The sequence below is a fragment of the Emydura macquarii genome, unplaced genomic scaffold (assembly GCF_026122565.2).
Source record: "Emydura macquarii macquarii isolate MOO-44397 ecotype Brisbane River unplaced genomic scaffold, CSIRO-AGI_Emac_v2 contig_2680, whole genome shotgun sequence".
Taxonomy (NCBI): Eukaryota; Metazoa; Chordata; order Testudines; family Chelidae; genus Emydura; species Emydura macquarii.
Window position 1 is genome coordinate 1752538 of NW_027132817.1, and position 19785 is coordinate 1772322.

Here is a 19785-nt window from a genome sequence, read left to right on the forward strand (position 1 = left end):
GAAGACAGCGTGCAGAAGAGGAGCAGAGAAGTCGACAGGAGTTACACAAGTTTTTCGCGTAGCTTGAGTAACTTCCATCGACTGCCGCCGAATCCCAGAGGTAAGTGTAGACAGGGTCTAAGAGATCACTAGCATGCTTGAAAAATAAGTAAAATGCAGGATACCCTGACAGAGAAATGCTGAAGGTCTAACTAGCAAGACAATTTCTTTATGATGGGGTGTGTGCCCCACACCAGCCTCAAGGGTTAATGAGGGCCTGAGAAGCTAATTAGGTCACCTAGGCTACGGCTACACTGATGGCGGCAAAGTCACCGCCATTGGATCAATTTCTCTGGATTGACTGAGCGGTCAGTGAAGACCCACTCAGTCGATCCAGAAATCGACGTACTAAGACCACCTTCACAAGTGGCATAGCACTGCATCGATGGGAACATGGTCCCCGTTGGTGCAGTGCAGTGAAGATGGCGCACAGAAGAGGAGCAGAGAAGTCGACGGGAGTTACGCAAGTTTTTTGCGTAGCTTGCGTAACTCCCGTCGACTGCCGCCAAATCTCGGAGGAAAATGTAGACAGGGTCCTAGTGTCACCTGAGAGAAGGAGGGCCAGGGTGAATTGAAGTGAAGCCCCTCACGGCCAGTACTATAAAGCCATTCAGGAAAGGGCTGGGCCAGCATAGAGCTAAGAAACTGAGTAGAAAGGGGCTGCAGGAGAAAGAGTCTTCAGTAACTCCCTGTGATGAGGGAGATCATCAGGGACAAGAAGGAAGCACAGGAGGCGAGGAAGGACTCAGAACCTGTCCTGGAGTAAGAAGTCTGGCAAGAGGCTAGGAGTGGTGAAGTAGCCATGGGGATATAGAGTAAGCTCCAATGGCAAATCCAGAACCAGCAAAGAGAAGATAGGGAGGCTTCATCAGAAGGAGCCCAGGAAAACAGAGACAGGGGCAGGGACAGAGGACTTGGACGACTGGTTATTGTATCTCTGAGCTGGAACCTGATGTAGTGGGTGGGCCTGGGTTCCCCTGACAGCCACTGCTATAGTAGCACAGAGTCTGAGGAGGGGCTGAACACCGTCCAGTGATGGCATTGGATAGAAGTCCTGCTGGACTTTAACCCTTAGGAGTGGAGTAAATGGGAACCTGGCCAGAAGGCCGAGTTATCAGAAGAGAGATTATTGCAGAGTGAGCAATGAATGGCAAGGGGGCACCCAATGCAGAAAGAGCCACATTCCCAGACCCAGACACAAGGAGACGCACTAGCCTATAACATTCTATAAGAAGGCTCAGAATTCATCTCTGTGGATGTTCAAGCACCCTGATGAAAAACACAATATATCTTTTAAAATCTTACTGTTTATACTAAAGGATTTAAAAAGTTAAATAGCTGAGAGAAAACAAAAGAAAATATATATTTCAAAGAAAATTTAAAAAAATAATCTAATTAAAGTAACTCAATATTTTCCAGAGTTGCTGTTATTTTTCTCAGTCTAATTAGTAGTGTCTCATACCACATTGTTATAAACCAAGGAATCATGAAATTAACAACTGGATTTAATTTATTTCTCAAACATCTGGATCACTTTATGTACTGTAGTTTTATTGCTAGCAATTACTTATAAAGCTGAAATTTTGCTTACTTTTTTGTGGTAGCACATAGCTATTGAAAAAAAGTGTTTTACATTCCTTAAAAATAGATAAAAAAATACAGTGTTTTCCATATTTTATTTTGGCAGACTAGAATAAAACACCAACAATTTGCAAGCACAATAAATGCAGCATGGCAGGGACAGAACTTCATATAGTATGTGCTTTATGCTTCCTTCAAGCCCAATGATGGGATAATAGCTGCTTGCAACTTTTATTCTCTCCTCAACATGCACAAGTAATTCCACTGACACCATTGAAAATTTTGTGAAAGCATCAAGCAGAGATCAGGCACCCTTTTTTAGATAAATGGTTCCCAATTTTGAAGTGCAACTGACATTTCACTAATTTAATGTCTCAGCTCTTTCAACTAGTAGCCATCTTTCCCTTCAGTCAGTGGGGTCTTCTTAGCACAAGGAAGGCCATAGCTTTCAAGTTCTGTGTACCTTTGTGTAAGACATTTTTCAACAGTGAGAAAAAAATTGCTGACTTCTCCCACAGGTTGCCTCCAGGCAGTGATAGCAGGTATTGAAGAGGCCGTAGATTTTTAATCCATATACTTTAGAATAGCAGTTCTCAGACTTCATTACACCATGGCCCCCTTCTGAAAACAAAAATTACTACACGACCCCAGGAAGTGCGACCAAAGCTCGAGCCCAAGCCTGAACCCAGCTGTCCCAGGCTTCAGCCATGGGCAGGGGGGCTGTGACCAGGGCTGAAGCTGAAGTCTGAGCCCCACCACTCACTTAGGAGTCCCAACCCTCAGTTTGGGAACTGCTGCTTTAGAAGGTAGGGGAGACTGAGGAAGTTGGTGGTGCCGGGGAAGACAATGTGGAGCCCCATACTCATAACTATTATTATTATTTGCATTGCTGTGGCACATAGGAGTCCCAGTCATGGCCCAGAACCAGAATTGTGGAAACCTAGATAGTTGTTGGGAAATCCCTGCCCCCTGCTTGCAGCCCAGCAACATGTGCCAGATCATAGCTGGAAAGCAGGCAGGCAGGCCAGATCTGTCACATAAGATGTATGACATTTGGCAGCACTGTAAGGGTGGCAGAAACAGGTCTTTAACAATAAAGCCAAAGTTCGTTTTTTCATTGGTTCCCAATGTACTGCCATTTGCCCACCTCTCATATCAACAGGTTTTCTTAAGGCAATCCAAATTCTGCACCATGTCAGTTTATGCAAGACTGGGATTGGAACAGCCCCAACTGGAATGGAGATTAAAACGTTCACAAGCAAATGGGTGTCAAGTCACAGCTGAGCTTTGTATTTCTATGCAGAGGAAATGCAGAGGGGCTAGCAAGCAAAGCGTGATGAGTGTTCTGAGTCTGATTAGTCATCCCTAAGGGTCTCTCTACATTGCAACAAAACACATGCAGCTGGCCTGCGTTTGCTGACTCACGCTTGTGTGGCTTGGGTTGCGGAGTTATAAAACTTCAGTGTAGATATACGGGCTCACGCTGGAGGCCAGGCTCCGGGACACTCCTCCCTCAAGGGGTCCCAGCACCTGGGCTTTAGCCCGAGATCTACACTTAAATTTGTTAGTCACAAAGCCTGAGCCACAGAAGCTCGAGTCAGCAGACACAGGCCAGCCACAGGTTTTTAAATTGCAGTACAGAAATACACTGAGTGTTTTCAGTCTCAGTCACTCCAGTCAGCTCGACATGGCTACCTTTCTGGGATACTCTCAGCTGCCTGGTGGTGCTGATAGAATACCCCTGCTCCAGCCTGTTCCTGCCTCTGCCTGCTGCTGCTCAAGTTGGCTGCCTTGCTGTCTATGAGCATGAGAATACATTGATGAGAATCTTCCAAAAAATTTCATTTGTCCATCAACATCTCCCACTGAATCCCTGATTTTGTTCATTAAGAAGGATGGTTCCTTCTGTCTCTATATAGACTATTGTGCATTGCACAAAATCACTATCAAGATCAATTACCCTGAGCCCTAGATCGTGAAAAGGGTTGGTGCTGCCAAGGTATATACTAAGCTTGATCTTCATGACACTTACAATCTAGTCTGCACCCGGACAATAGGGCAATGAATGGAAAACTGTGTTTTGCCCATGTTATGGATTTTGAATAGTTAGTAACACCTTTCAGTCTCTTCAGTGACCCAGCCATGTTTCAGCACTTTGTCAATGACATTTTTAGGAATATTGTAGACCAATTCCTGGTGATCTACCTGGATGATTTCCTCACCTTCTCAGAAAATTAAGTCCTTCATAACCAATATGTCCATCTGATACAGGAGTGTCTCCTAGCAAATGGTTTGTATGGGAAACCTGAGAAATGTGAGTTTGATCGCCTTTCTGTTGACTTCTTAGGCTATGTCATTTACCCCAACAGGATCCGTGAAGATTGTTCACAAGCATGGATGTGGCAGCCTCAAGAACTTCCATGATGTCTAGTGTTTTCTGGGGTTTACCAACTTTTACTGGCAGTTCATCAAGGGGTGTTTGAAGGTAGTGACCCCAATTACCTGGCTGCTCCAGAAGAATATTATATTTGCTTGAATATCAGAAGCCCAGTCAGCCATTGATTAGGTAAAGGAAGCATCTACATCAGCACCTATCTTTTATTTATAATTTCTTATTACTTTTTCCAAATACGAGAAATATACCAAAATACCAGATTCTTCAAAATATATGAAGTAAGTAAATGGGATTTGGATAAATGGAGGGGAGGGGAAGCATTAGGGTCTTCAGGGTCTACATTAATCACAGGCTTCTAAAAAGTCAGCTGTAACTGTATGAATTTTTTGTGCTCTCTCTTTCTGTGTAATTCCAGTAGATCATTAGCTGTAGATCAGCCATATCACTGAGCCAAGCATCAATATTTGGTGGGAACTGACTTTTCCATTTTTGTAGGATTCATTTTTTTGTGACCAAAGCTGTATGTTGGAATCACACCACCTTGTTACCAGGTAATTTTCAGGAATATATCCAAAAAATGAAACTTAAGGGGGAGGACTCCAATTTAGCATCCCATATAAAACTGGTCTTGTGATCCACCTCATACCAAAAATTCTTGGTACATGGACACTTCCAAAACATATGAGCTAATGTAGCACTAAGGGAGTTAAATTTCCAATAGCCGTGAGCATTAACGAGGCCCATTACCATTAGCCTAGGTGGAGACCATCATGTTCGAAAATGTGTCTTTTGGTGAATAAGCCTTAGTCTCAGGTCTATAGTTGCCTTTTTAAATTAGTTACCATTATATTTATTAGGATCAGCATCCATCTTGATACAGCCAGAGCCAGCAAAAAATATTTGTCATCGAAGGAGTTACCTCCAATTAATCAGAACAGTTTCAGCACAGTGGCATGGGCCTCAGGGAGTTCCTCATCCTCATACATTTTATCCCCAGAATCTGATGCCCATATAGCAAACTATGAAATCTGTGGCAAAGAACTGGCCATCAGCCTATTTTTGAAGAATGGCACAATCACCTGGAAGACACACGTTTCCCAGTCCAGGTATATACGGATCACAAGAACTTTGAAAGTGACTGTGAAAGCTCTCAATCGACACCATATCCATGGCTCTTTATTTTTCCAGGTTCAATTACATAGTAACCTATTGTCCAGGTGCCAGGAATGGTAAACCTGCCACAATACTGAAACCCTGCCATTTCGCCAACATGGCCATGAACAACTTGCTGTCTCTAATGAAGTCCCTCCAACTCCTTGATCCATTTGCAGTGAAAATTATAGCAACTGGCACAGACCTAGATTCTGATTTGAAATTCTTAGTTGAAAAAGGAATCCTCTTATTTAAAGACTGGATTTATCTCTCAGAAACCAAAGACATATCTAGCAATATTCTGGCTGTGTTATGGTTCACTCTGTTTGGCCATTTCAGCCCCCAGAAAATGTTCAGACTCTTGAAAGTTCTGGTAGCCAAAGCTGCATTTGTTTAGTTGAGTCCTGCATCAACTCCTGTGACATATGCAGTCAAATGAAGACTCCCTGCACCAAACCCCTGGGCACTTTGATTCCACTGTCAACTCCATCTCAACCATGGTCATCCATCTCCATTGACTTTATTATTTACCTTCCCAATTACCAGGGCCACACATCTGGGCTAGTTTTTGTCAACCTACCTACAAAAATGTCCCATTTCGTGCCAGACCTTTCCAATTTCCAATGCAGAGGTAACAGCCCAACTGTTTTTCAACCATGTCTTCGAACTCCATGGTCTACTATCTAACATTGCATCTGATCGAGGACTGAAGTTCATTTGACATTTCTGGAGAGAATTGTTCAAGCTCCTATACGTGGATCTACATGTCTCCTTGGTTTATCAACCCCAGACTGATGGATAGATGGAATGGATTCAAATTCTTGAGCAACACTTCTGTTGCTTTATCATTACCATCAGAATGATTGGGTTTCAATTCTTCCTTTTGCCAAATTTGCATACAACAACTCTGACCAGAGATCAACCCACCACCATCTTTTTTATGCCAACAAGATTTCTATCCCCCATTCCACCCATCCATGCCACACATGTCCCATGTACCAATAGCCTTCAACCTAGTCAAACACATGTACTGCATCCAGGAGGAGTTGAAAGCTCACCTAGACTTGGTCAAAGGCAATTACAAAGATGGGGATCCCTATAAGAACATAACAGCACCATACTGGGTCATACCAGTGGTCCATCTAGCCCAATATCCTGTCTTCTGACAGTGGGCAATGCCAAAGGCTTAAGAGGGATGAACAGAACAGGTAATCATCAAGTGATCCATCCCACCACTCATTCCCAGCTTCTGGCAAACATCACACCATAGCTGGAGATAAAGAATGGCTCTTCACATAGCACAGTGGCTCTACCCAACCTCCACAGTAGTTAGATTACTGATACCGTGGTCCATTTTGGATCATCCCCAGCAGATCAATCTTGTTGCCTTCAAATTCCAACTGCCCAAGATGATGAAAACATACCAAGTATCCCATGTCTCCTTGCTGAAAGACCATATCAATAACTCCTTTCCCAGATGAGTTCAGCTGCTACCTCCACCCATCAATGCCCAGGGACATGAAGAGTCCCTGGTGAAGAAGATCTTGGACTCCAAAGTTCACCGGGGAAGCTCATGTGCTTTGTTTGATTGGTACGGTTATGGCGTGACTTATTATTGGTGGGAACTGGCCAACAACATACACACACACCCTAATTTGAGAATTCCATTGGTCACACACCAGGTTCAAGGACACATGGCAAGCATCTTTTTTGGGGGGGTACTGTGAAGAATGTTCTGAGCCTGATGAATCATCTGAAGTAACTCCCTGTGAGTACTAAAGGACCAGCTAATCCACAGGCAAGGGTCTAACTAGGTGATTCCAAAACAGTTGTACATTCTCCTAATGAAAGCAGCCTGTCCAGTCTGCTTAACATCATTACCTCATTGAGGATACTCCCAGCTGCCTGCTCCAGCCTCTGCCTGCTCCTGTTTCTGCCACAGCCAGTCACCCAGCTGTCCTGACTCAAAGTAGAAAACCAGTGGAATAAGTTTTACTACTACAGCAGTTGGGAACACCTGAACTACAGAATAAGCATTTCAGAGCCCTCCAAATCATGATGAAGAGAAAGAGAAGCACTATATACTGCTGTATGAATAGCATATACAGACCTTGCACCTCTGTTATTTCATTTGTTTCATTGCTGCATCAAAAAGGTTTTTTTCCCCTTCTCTTGGAGTACAGTAGTTTATAATAACGTCCATTGACAAGACATAGCTTTAGCAAACTGTTCATTTTACTAAAACAATTCTTCTTGGATATTCAAGGATGCCATTATGGCAAGAATGATTTTCTGTACGCTGTTGCTGTGTGAAAGATCTACACAAACATCAGGGATAACTGCCAATACAGAGGGAACAGTGAAACCGACTATATACAAAGTACTATCAAATGTGTAAATTAAACAACCTGAAAAAGAGAAAAATATGTTTCCAGAATCTCTTTCACTTACTGCAATTTTAGGTATTACTTGCAACAGCTGTAGGGAAAAAGAAATTCAGATCTAAGTGTGACTTTTTTTTAGGTTGACTGTATTTTTTTAATTACTAGTTAAAACTTTTATCTCAAACATCAGCCCAGAATGAATTATATTATAAAGTATAATCCCATGGAAATAGAAGGCTGCAATGGAAATTCTAGGTAAAAGATTAACTATTGCAGTATTACTGAATTAATATAATACCATAAATTATTCTATATCTTACAATATTCTAGACTCACCTGTACAGTTTCCTCTTTCCCAGGATACTTTCCTATTTGGGTTAGTCCACTGACATAGATACCTAAAACAGGATGCAATGGCTTCATTTCAGTTTCTTGATCGTCTACATACAAAGTTACATGTGCTTCTGTTACCAAGAGACGAATTTGATGCCAGCCTTCATCAAACAATGTCTAAGAAAATGGAGAAAACAAGAGAGTTTTTTAAAATATAATTTCCTAAATTTAAAGAATTATATAATTTGATCCCAACTCTCTGTCCACTTGTTTTTAACCATCAATAAGGTGGTTATTTGTGATAGCAGAATACAGCAAAGATCATGGCTCTATCACAGTCAAAAAAAATAAAGAAATAAAAAAAAGACATGAGTTCTGCTAAGACATTTAAAAATAAATAACTAATAGTTTAAAACCATTAAAAAAAACCATGTCACTTTCCCATAGTCCATTACACTGGATATATATAGAAAGAGACAGCCACATTTGTAAAAATGCATTGAGGAATCTTGTTCAGCAGTGAGCCAGGTAGAGTGATGAAGACCATGAGTAAAATTTTTAAAAGTGTTTAAATCCCATTTTCATTCACTTAAGATCCTAAATCTCATTAAATGTCAATAGGATTTATAAACCTAAAGGCTGGATTCCCAAAGGGATTTAGGTGCCTGACTGCAACATTAAGTACCTAAATCCAACATTTAGGCACCACTGGCATTCACAAAATTACCTCTTGGCCTGAGTTTGAGCATGTAAAGCACTACATAAGTACTACTGTTCATCTTGAGAATACTAAAGCAAAGCAGAAAAAACAAATGTAAAGAAAATAAATGACTATTTTTTCAAAACTCAGAATTGCTTTTCACTTGTGGTTTTTTAAAATGATCAGAAAAAAAGTCCACAAACACTTTTAAGCAAATTTAATTGTAAAAGAAAATTGTTGAATTGACAGCCCTGAACCACAAAACTGCTACAACTCAGGCATGACAATGCTATCTTCCCCACTTCTAAAGTAAAAAGGTTCTTCAATATTAAAAGTTTAATGCAATCTCTGCTAAGATTCTCAGTTGGCACCTTTGTTTACAAGAAAAACAATGAGAGTTCTGTGGCACCTTTAAACTAACAAATTTATTTGGGTATAAGCTTTCGTGGGCAGAAACCCACTTCGTCAGATGCATGAAGTGGAAACTTCAGTTAGGCAGATATATACACATGCAAGTTGGGCGAGTTACATCAGAGTGAGGAGGGCAAGTGTTAAAGAGGTAATGCAATCAGGGTGGATGAATCCCATTCAAAACAGTTGATGAGAATGTGTGATTGCCAAAAAAGGGAACATTATTTTTTGTAGTGGGCTAGCTAGTCTGATAGTGTCAATTTACATATGAGTTCCAGCTCTGCAGTTTCACGCTGAAGTTTGTTTTTGAACTTTGAAGTTTTTTTGTTGAAGTATGGCAATTTTCAAATCTGTTACTGAGTGTCCAGGGAGATTGAAGTGCTCTCCTATTGGTTTTTGGATGTTATCATTCTTGATGTCTGTTTGTTTACAAGGTGTTCCTTATCATGTGCTATTTGTCCTCTAAGAACTGGAATGAGTAGAACATTTCAAATAATTAAAGTCAAAGCTTAAGCTTAATTTTGCCATGTTGGATCACAGAAATGGTAACTCTCTGGAGAGTCTGACAAGATCTCCAGAGACTATTTCATATTTATTCTTATGAGCATTCATATCCTATGCAATATTTTAGGTACCAGTAAAGTACAACTTTGTTCATCTAAAATGTTTCTGGGACACCAAAATCCTTGGATAAACAAGGATTCTAATAACTTTAGTGCAGATTGTCTGTTATTCAAATCAGGAAACATAACCAGATGAGATGTTTTCATTGGACACAGAATTGGATAAACCATGTTGCACTGATATTCATAATTTTCTAACCAATCTACTAGGAAAAAAATATTTTAATAAAAATAAATAAATGAAAAATATTTAATGAATTTGAAACCTCTTCAGATACAGTAGCAAACTCCATCTCTAAAACTGGATTGTTTTGATTAAAATACATTTATTAAGTGACTGAAATGCTATCTTTGTAATAAATACAAAATAATGTTTTCAACTAACACCAACATCTAGAATGAGGCATTCAGCCAGCTATTTTCAAATGTTTACAAATTCAATAATTAGCTAATATATCTCAACAAAGGAACGAAACCCAAGGATCGAAACCTGTATTTTCATGAATATTCTGATGCAGGATCAATGTACTCATTACCTTTACGCGAGGCGCAGTGAAAGTGACAACCTGAGTTCCATTTACTAAGCTTGTTGTAGTAAATGATAATGATTTATCTTCCCCGTTCACAGTAACTGTTATTTGCGGCCTCCCATCCAGGCTTAGAATCCTCCACAAATCCCATGTCTTTCTGACCTTAAACCTCTGAGTGGAGACAAACACATATGATGGAGGAAGACCTTCTGGAAACACATTCCTGGAGGGGGAAAAAACACAACAGTGCTAAATGGGGAATTCTGAAACAAATCCCATAAATTTCTAATAAACTGAATTTTATTCCAGAATATATAACTTTCTAAAATGAAGTACCTTGTAAATTCTGACAAGTCGACGTTTGATGTTACTTCATATGCTTTTGCATTAGAAGATGGGATCTGAATTCTCTTTTTAACCTTTTTCTTCACACCTAATCCTACAAGAATATCAAATCCTTTTTCATCTCGAGCTGCCACTGGAATTCTTGTCGGACAAACAGATTCTGTAAAGCAATAAATAGAATAACTGACAGCAGTCAATTCTGAAAATGCGAATGATACTGCATCTGTTTGGCAAACTGTGAAAGATTCTAGGCTGAAGTGCCAAAGTTCTCAACTTGTTTGAATACCAAAAGAGACTATGGAAGAAATACAAAAATTCTATGGATAAAATATTTCTCTGTGATGAGGGATTCAGAAGACAGCAGATGAACGAATGAAAAATGGAGTAGAAAAGCCCCAAAATACAAGGACCTGGAAGACAAAACCTTTGCTCTGGTCAAACTATGCCTGCTACTGTAATGACAGTAGATGGTACTTGCCTTGTGGGTAGTCTGGAAGGGCGACTGGCTAAGGAAGCCGCCCCTGACAGAAAAGTCCCACTGCCTCGTGTGTGAATTCGGGAGAATGTAAGTCTATGAGAGTAAACTCAGACAGAAAATCCGGAGTGGAATCCCTAAGACGGTCAGGTACTAACAATTTAGTATCTCTCCGGCAACTCCTGCAGTGGATCAAGTACCTGCTGTATTGGTTCTGCCCTCTCCTCTGGCCTTTACTGGTGATGCCGAGAGAGGGGGCCCTGATGCATGGGCAACTCAGGATCTCTATACTCCATATTATTTGCCCAGGCTTCCACCCTGGAGAGGTACTTCAGCTTGTTTTCTACCTCTCAAGGGCACATGCCCATGATCTCTTGAGACTGAAGGATGCCAAAGAAAGAAGGAAGCAGAAATTGTCACATGTTCTTTTTGCCAGGTGTCCCCCAAAGCCCCTCCACATAGCATTGAACTTTTGGATGTCTGTGATTTTGTGGGTGGAAGCAGCCCCTGTTCACAGCTTGTTCTCCTGGGGACCTGATAGATATTGCTTCAGGAACAAAGTGTATGCCTACACTGCAACTGTGAGTGAGACTCCCAGCCTGAGTAGACAGACTTGCACTAGCAGAGTTCAAGAGAGCATACTAAAAATAACATTGTGGACATTGCGGCTAGGGTGGCCACTTGGGCTCTCAAGTCCACGTGACCCCCTGGGGTCTCCACTGGAGCCGCAACAACCGCTTAGCTGTTTTTAGCACACTAGCTTGAGCCCTGCTAGCACCAGTCTCTCAGTGTAGACATACCCAGTGGGGAGACATACCCGCTGTCGCTAATGCAGTTTGAGCTCCTCAGATGGAAGGTAGTACAGGCATGGAAAACATTATTATATCTCCATTTTTGTATAGCTTTTTATTAGGAATAGGCTGTCTCAGCCATTACTCAAGTACACATGAGGCACCCTGTCTAATCAGCTAAAGAAGTTGCTTCCTACTTCAAGGGGGTAGATGCATAGCTCATTGCTGATTTAGTCAAGGCATAGCTGGCTGAGATTGGTCCTTTCTCAGTGACTGGATTCATGGGAATGAGATCCCCAAACTGCCTATTGATGCTAGCATGTTTGTATTGTAAAAGAAGAGGGTGACGAGGCAAGGATTCATAGCTGGATGATGGTTCTGTTACAAGACACAGATAGGGAGAAGAAAGATGTCCATTAGGCCAAAGAATGTTGCGGCTCCTTTCCAATGTAGGGACTGACTGAGAAGCATGCTTCCCTAACATACATGGAGTCATTTGCCCACAGCAGGGATGGTGAAGGTAGGTCATCATCCTACTCTAATGACTGGTACTAAAATATCTGACTGCCTGGAGGAATCCCAGCACGTTCATTTAATTTATTCCTATAACACCTAACTGTGATAATGTAAGAGCCTCCGATATAATCAACTTTCTGCTCATTCTGGGCTTGTCTACCAATATGTGAATCTATAGTGCACCAGCTTGCCATGCACTAACTTGCATATGAACAACACTACAACATTGTGTCACACTAAGGCGTGCTCCAGGACTTTCACTGCACTGTAGAAGTGTCCGCAAAGTGAGTTAGTGATCAGGAACCTGGCGCACTGTGCACTAACTCACTGTGTGTAGATTTACACTCTAGCTTGCTGTGCACTAACTCACTGTGTAGAAAAGCTTTTGGTTCCAGTGTGAGAGAAGCTCTGAACAATCCTTCAGACTTTACAAGCAGAGATGTTGGGGAAGGGCTGAGGGAAAGATTCACAGATTAACTAGCATTGTTTTCCATTATCTGTGATCAAAGCCTTTTCAATAATACAGCATTAAAAAAGGCTGTTACATATTTTTAAAAAACCAAACATTCTGTATATGTTGTTATCAGAAAAGCAAACAATTAGATATGCAGACAAAGTTCCACACAGGTCAGTTTTAATACAGAGAGTCAAAAAAATGGCTCCCACATGCACTTATTTATGTTTCTGAAGCTTTCTTTTTTATAAGCAGTCCTTTATTTACTTTAGCAATTCATGACTATAAAGAGTAAAACGTACTAATGGTGTGCAGAATTTTTTGAGATGTAAATGTTTGATGGAAGTAAAGAGCATATTTACTTTTGACTGATAACAAAGACATGGGAATTAATTTTGAAAAGTCTAATAAATGGTAACAAAGGGTAACGAGTTTAGGTGCATGATACTAAAATGTAACATGAGCTTGGGTGCTTACTGCCTTAGATTTGGACTAATTCCAATTAATCAGCCATGAATCATCAGAGTGAAATAGGATAGCAATAAGTTTATGACTATTTTTGAGTTACAACAGTTGTATTTTGACTTCTTTGCACTCAATATGAACTATGATCCATCATGTCTGCTATGATAAAGTTTGCTATTTTCACTGTTCAAATATGGTGTGATATGTTTTCAGTGGAAATTAAAGTTGGCTAAATGTTGCCCCATTTTTTTTTTTTTTTTAAATAAAAACACAATACCAGGCAATGGACCTAAAATGCTAAAAATAATTGAAGTATGTGCTAAAGCCAACATGTTTTTCATTGATATATATCTTATTAAAAACAGACAATTTTCCTTTTGTTATAATATATGCATAAACTATTTATTGTACATACGTTTTCACTATTGAAGTTTTCCACTGTTCAACAGGAAAATATCAGTTCATAATGAAAAAAGAAGTTAGAAATACATTCCAAAGAAGGGCTGGAGAATTCTCAGATCTCCATCTGGACCAGCCATGAGTTTAGGGCCACATGCTAAAAGGGAAAACTCAAGTTTTGATGCCAGGGAATGATCAACATAGATGTCTAGACTGTGGCTAGCCTTTGCTCAAATGTGCAAGAGAGGAAGAAGATGTGCACCCCTTGCCTTCCCCACTCAGAGGCCAGCCACAACTGGAGCCCTCAACCATTTAATGAGACTTATGAAATAGCCATCTAATCAATGCCCAGTCGATCCTCCATCTCTTTCCATAAGCCAAGAACTACTGAGAACATGCACTACTTACACCGTGGACAATAAAATATCTAGAGTCTGGAAGATCCCAAACCAATTATTTACACAGCTCAAAAATAGTTGGTCCTCTTATTCCTATCAAAACACAAGTGCAAGGTTTAGTCAACATACTTCTGATGTTAAATAAGAACTTTAATAAATTATTGCTTCAAATGGTCCTTTTGAATGGATTAAGAAACATGCACGTGCAGCAAAATCACTGGGTCAGTTTCTAAACTCAGTTACACTAAAGTTGACCAAGTGTGTCTACTATTAATATGAATATATTAATGGATATATGGGTTTCTGCCCACGAAAGCTTATGCCCAAATAAATTTTTTAGTGTTTAAGGCGCCACAGGACTCTCACCATGTTGCTAAAAACAGACTAACACGGCTACCCCTCTGGAACTCATCAATATGGGAATAGATATTCATGCTCACTGACACAAGAATTAGGGCCTTAAACTGATCTCAGTAATGCCAATGGAAATCCAATCTCACTCTAATTAGTTCAATCCAGAAATAAGGGTTCATTGAAATAACTGGAGTTACTCTGAATTTATGATGAGGAAACTGGGATTAAAATCCTGAGATTCCCATATACATATTTCACATATCAAAGAGATAAAGAAGAACTATGTGGGTTAAGACAGACCTTTAGTTGGTCATCTAGACCATCTTCTTCCACTGTGGCAGAATTGTTTCTATAATACCTCTGCTGTCCACTATCGATGTTCCTGCTCTCACTGAAGACAGGAACAGTTTTGCTACCGGCTTCATTGGGAGCAGCACTGGGCTAAACCCTGAATATTGCCAGTGATGACAATTCCACAGCCTCCCTTGACAGCTTGTTTCATTATGTCACTTCTCCTTACACTTAACCTAATTTTGCACTGCTGCAGCCTAAGACTACTTGTTGTTCAGTCCCATTTGTTAATGCAAATAATTGATCCCTCTCTCCTTCATAACATCTCTTCATGTACTGCTTAGTCACTGCATTGACTATTATTTTAATACACTACTGACATGCACAGATTGCATCTAAAGGTCAAGAGAAAGAATCTTTCAATTTTTTTTTCCTTTATTATATTAAGGCTGGTAAAAGCTAAGACATTCAAATGCAGAAAACTGTATCATTTGCGCTGGAGCTATCAGTTTTGCCAAGGTTACTAGTCCTCTCTGAAATAACTTCTCTTTCTCTCCAGAAAGGAGGGCAAATCACCTGCCATGGTTGCCCTCACTTCCGCACCGTGAACTGGACAGTGGAGTCCCAAACGTGGAGTCAGAAAGTTTTCTTACTCATTCCCTTGCCAGACCAAGCACATCACCTGCAAGTTATGGAACATAAGGCCTCTCTCAGTCTTGGCCTTCTATCTGGAAACAGAGAGTGCTCCCACAATAAACTTGAACCAGCCTATTGAAGTTGGCAGTCTTGTACTATTCAATAATGATTTACACTTATTTGCAGGTGATCAAGGACATGGAATTAAAGGCTTGAAGGGGTATGACATTATTGAATACTGCCCATTCATTGCCTCTGTGTTATTGATGGATGCTTTTGTCACAGAACTCTCACTCCGCACAATCAAATGAATCCCCATTAACAGACATAAAATCGTCAACCTTTCAAATATAAAATTTCCACAGGTTCACCTGTTAAAGACATTGCAGTTAGAAATTAAGTTGCCAGTTGGCTCTGATTAGACTTGTGAATGATCTTTCAGTTCTAATGCTAGCAAAAAAAAAACAGGAGGAAAGGCCAGGTTGCTTATGGGGAAGACTGCCTTCTTTTGAAGAATCAGATATACGCAGTGGTAATCTGCATCAGGATACCTGAGTTGATAGACCATGGACCTTCTGTGGCAAATAGTATGTAAAGAAAATAATCCACAGGTCTTTACTTTGGGAAACTTCTCCCTGTATCAATTTTTTATTAAGGAAGCCCTATCTTTAAGCTGACTTCAGTCATTTTTTAGACTGGCTTCTCCCCAGTATTTAAGTTACAGTATATCAGCTACATTGGATGATTGTGATTTTCATACGTGTCAAGAGACTAACACTTGCACCTCAATATAAACAATTACCACATTTTTCATTAAAGTCCATACTTCTAGATAAAAACAAAAGAAAAAACTCTTTTGATTTTGCTCTTGCTAAATGCAGAAACATTGTACCATTGAAGTATGTCTTGCATCAACTCTTAATAATATAACAAGCACAACAAACATGCTGCTGACACATGCTATATTCACTGTATAACAAAGTCCTTCTGTGTGATGGATTTGGAAGCATTATGCTAACTTTTTAGAGGAATGTCATTGTTTCATAAAGTTGTTATAAAAATCAATGAGCTGTTATTTTTCTGACATTTGAAGTTTAAAAAGTCACTCTAAAATGTTGTTTTTGGCTAATTCTTCTACCAAAAATGCTGTTTAAAAATTATGCAGAATATTTTGGCAAAATCCACTGGAATTGTAACAAAAGTCTCTGAATCTCTCCTGGGCTTCTGAGCACATGATAGCAGAAGCACTCCTATTACTAATATGAACCTCTCTTCTGATTTGTTAAGAAGAGGTGATAAACAGTGTTGCAGACTTAAACCAAATGCAACTGGAAATAGAGGACTAGGATTAACACTTGTTTTTTATCCTGTAAGGTTTAACTCAACACAAATTTAAATTGATCTAAATATTTTCAGCACTAATGCAAAGACCTTGAGTGATTTATGTATGCAAATTCTGGTAAAGCAAAGGGAAGATTTTGGTATAAAAATCACACACTGAGATGAAAATATGCAACATATTAACCTATCCCTCCATCTCAAACATGCTTCCATTCTGACTGCAAAAAAATTATATTGCACCAAAATCAAGAAAAGCTCATACAATAGCTAACAAATATTATATTATTCATTAGTGGCTAAGCTGTATCCTTACCAAAAGGACACCATTGAAATATTGCAATATGCACACAGCAATGTATATCACAAGACTAAGATTATATATGCTCCAAAGATATATTAAGGTTTACCTTCACAGAGCTTCTGCTTTATTACTTCTCTTATTCTGGATATTGCAATATAATCTTCAACATAGAATACATATGTTGATGGGGGCTTGTTGGCAATAGCTTTAAGTTCATCCTCCTCAATTTCTGAGCCAACACCAATAGCAAACAAAGTGATTTTGTTTTTTCTTGCTTCTGCTGCTGCATCTTTGACTTCATCTTGGGACTTGCCATCAGTGAGAACAACAGCTATTTTAGTTAGAAATCTTGAGGATTTAGCAAAAAGGTGGTCAATCGCAAATTGAATAGCTCTTCCTGTTCTCGTATTTCCACCTAAATATTGTATGGATTCCATTTCTCTGATTAGATTTTCATTGGAATCATGAGTTCCCAGAGGGATTTCAAGTACAGGGTAATCACTGTACTGGACTACTCCAACTTGAATAAATTTTGGCCCTATGTCAAAATTACTTGTAATATTGACAAGCCACCTTTTGATAATTTCAAAGTTTTCTGGGCCAACACTATAGGAGCCATCTAAAATGAAAACTAAATCCGCTGGAGCAGTTCTGCAACCTAAAAACAAAAATCAAAATAATACATTTAATGGGTGTCATCTCTACTGCATGTAATCCTTTTTCATTTATCAGTGATTGGTTGTATTGTAGTCAACAGGCCCAAATATACTGTCAGTTCTTCATTTATAATTGACATATCAAAAAATCTGCTAAATTTATCAGAAGACAAGATTTTTTCAGTCAGACCTGCAGATTCAACTTGGCATCTGAAAAATCGAACTGTGTCCGTTTTGCACATTATCGCAAGGCCATAACCAACAACAAAAACTCTGGAATCAGAACTTCAGCTGGCAATTGCATTTGATGCCTGGGATAGAAAAGAACGCAGCTTTCTCTTCCATACCTGTATTTGTCTGCAGTGATGACAGCAGTAAAAAAAGCAAATCTGACACAAAAGACACATGCCAGGGTGCAGCAAATTTCAGCAGCAAGATATTTTTTCTAAATCACTTTCTGATCACAACCGTATTTTAAAATGTATCTGACACTGCTATCATACATCTACAGTAACACCTATAGAGCATTTAGCTCTGTTCAATGATATTGGTAGCACATTATATTTTTAGGAGATGACATTGAACCACCTGAGCTCAATAACAGAAGACTAGACCATGTGTTTGTGGACATAGTAGATAGAAGGTGCACTATTTTTTATTATAAATTATAATGCAATTGCATAACGACAGCTGCATAACTTTCAACATTTATTGTCTTATTGTCGCTATGCAAACAGCTATCTGAATCATGTGACTTCTGGAGGAGAGGAAGTACAAAGGACAATTTTGGAATAAGCAAGCCATAAGCATCTGATAAAGAATGGTAACTGTCCTGGAACTTTATTAGAGTTCAACCTGCCCCTTAGGAATTTAACTTAAATAACAATCAGTTCCCAGTTTTAAAAAATAGAGACATTCCCTTCCTGCAGAAGAGGTCAAATATTATGGCTATAGGATCCATATGTCAGGAACCTTTCATCGGTGACAATTCACCATTGACATTTCATCCTAGTAAGTACTATATGTGGACCTGGATACTGATATCATAATCCAATTCCCCATATGCTACACTTGTTTTTAACTAGCCATGACTGGTAAATAAAATGAAAGAAATATCTCTTACTTGCTCTTATTTCACCATTTTCAGCCGAGATGTAATCCTGAAGCAGCAGAATTAAAATTGTCTGAAGAAACTTTAAGTTCTGTGCCATGTATATTTTATTTCTAAATTTTCAGTCCTAAATTAAACTGTAAAAAAAAAGAAAGAAAATATATTACAGTTGTGTCAAATGAAAATACAACTGAACAGTTATGCTTTGCCACTTGTACATAAAAAATGACTGGGGATCATACCCAGCTCACCTTGCTCTTATGAACAGTTCTACTGACTATGTTCCATAACGTCAGATGTACTATCCATTTAAATAAGGCAAGAAAGATTTGACCCTTATTCTAGAATTATAATCATTTCCTAAGTATCCTCTGAAACAACTATCATTTTACTGTAGGGTATTATATAAAAGTAACAAGTACATTATGTCCAAAAGACACACATTTGAAATTGCTCCATGAATTCTATATTCACTTAGGTTTCACAACTGCTTCATTCCTCTTAAGAGAGGACAGAGTGTCTGATCCACAGAGCACTATATGAGTCTTTGAATGATTGTAGTCCCTTTTACCAAACCTAGCTATCAGAATTATGATACGAAAGGATGTCCACTTTTCCTGACCAAAATAATGTTGGTTTATGTGATTTACACTGTTTCATATACTATTATGAATCCAAAGAAAGAGGGTCAGATTCTGATCTTAATGACTGTGGTGTAGATTTGGGGGTGATACCCCTGATTTCAGTGACCACAGATTTACTCTGATCACTAAAATCAAAAACTTATCCTAAATGTGCTACAGTGAAGCTGTGCACTAAAAGGGAAATAAGATGAACCCAATGCCATGCATTAATGCAAATTATTACTAAATAGCTTCTATAATATTAGCAGATGCAACATGCCATGAAAAATGTTATATTGTCTTATCTCCATTCCACAGTTTTTACTCTGGATGTTCTCTCCCGTCTGCTGACTGATTGTTTGCTTCAACCCCCCCTATTTGCAACTATTTGTTTACATGACACATTTTATTTTAGTCACATCTTATAACTATACTCCTTGCTTAATTCCATGTCTGTTGTATAATTACAATAGGCTTCAAA

At 39.2% G+C, this 19785-nt stretch overlaps 1 protein-coding gene across 1 annotated transcript in view; it reads right to left on the minus strand.

Annotated features, from left to right (window-relative positions):
- The window catches only part of COL21A1 (collagen type XXI alpha 1 chain), a 118688-nt gene extending 99907 nt beyond the window's left edge, over nucleotides 1-18781 (minus strand). The window contains exons 1-5 of the mRNA XM_067565488.1: nucleotides 18694-18781; nucleotides 17021-17572; nucleotides 10485-10653; nucleotides 10155-10371; nucleotides 7888-8061 (exon numbers count right to left, since the gene is read on the minus strand). Coding sequence (XP_067421589.1) covers nucleotides 7888-8061; nucleotides 10155-10371; nucleotides 10485-10653; nucleotides 17021-17572; nucleotides 18694-18781 — 1200 coding nt within the window. The remainder of the gene's footprint in view (nucleotides 1-7887; nucleotides 8062-10154; nucleotides 10372-10484; nucleotides 10654-17020; nucleotides 17573-18693) is intronic.
- Between the last annotated feature and the right edge of the window lie 1004 nt (nucleotides 18782-19785).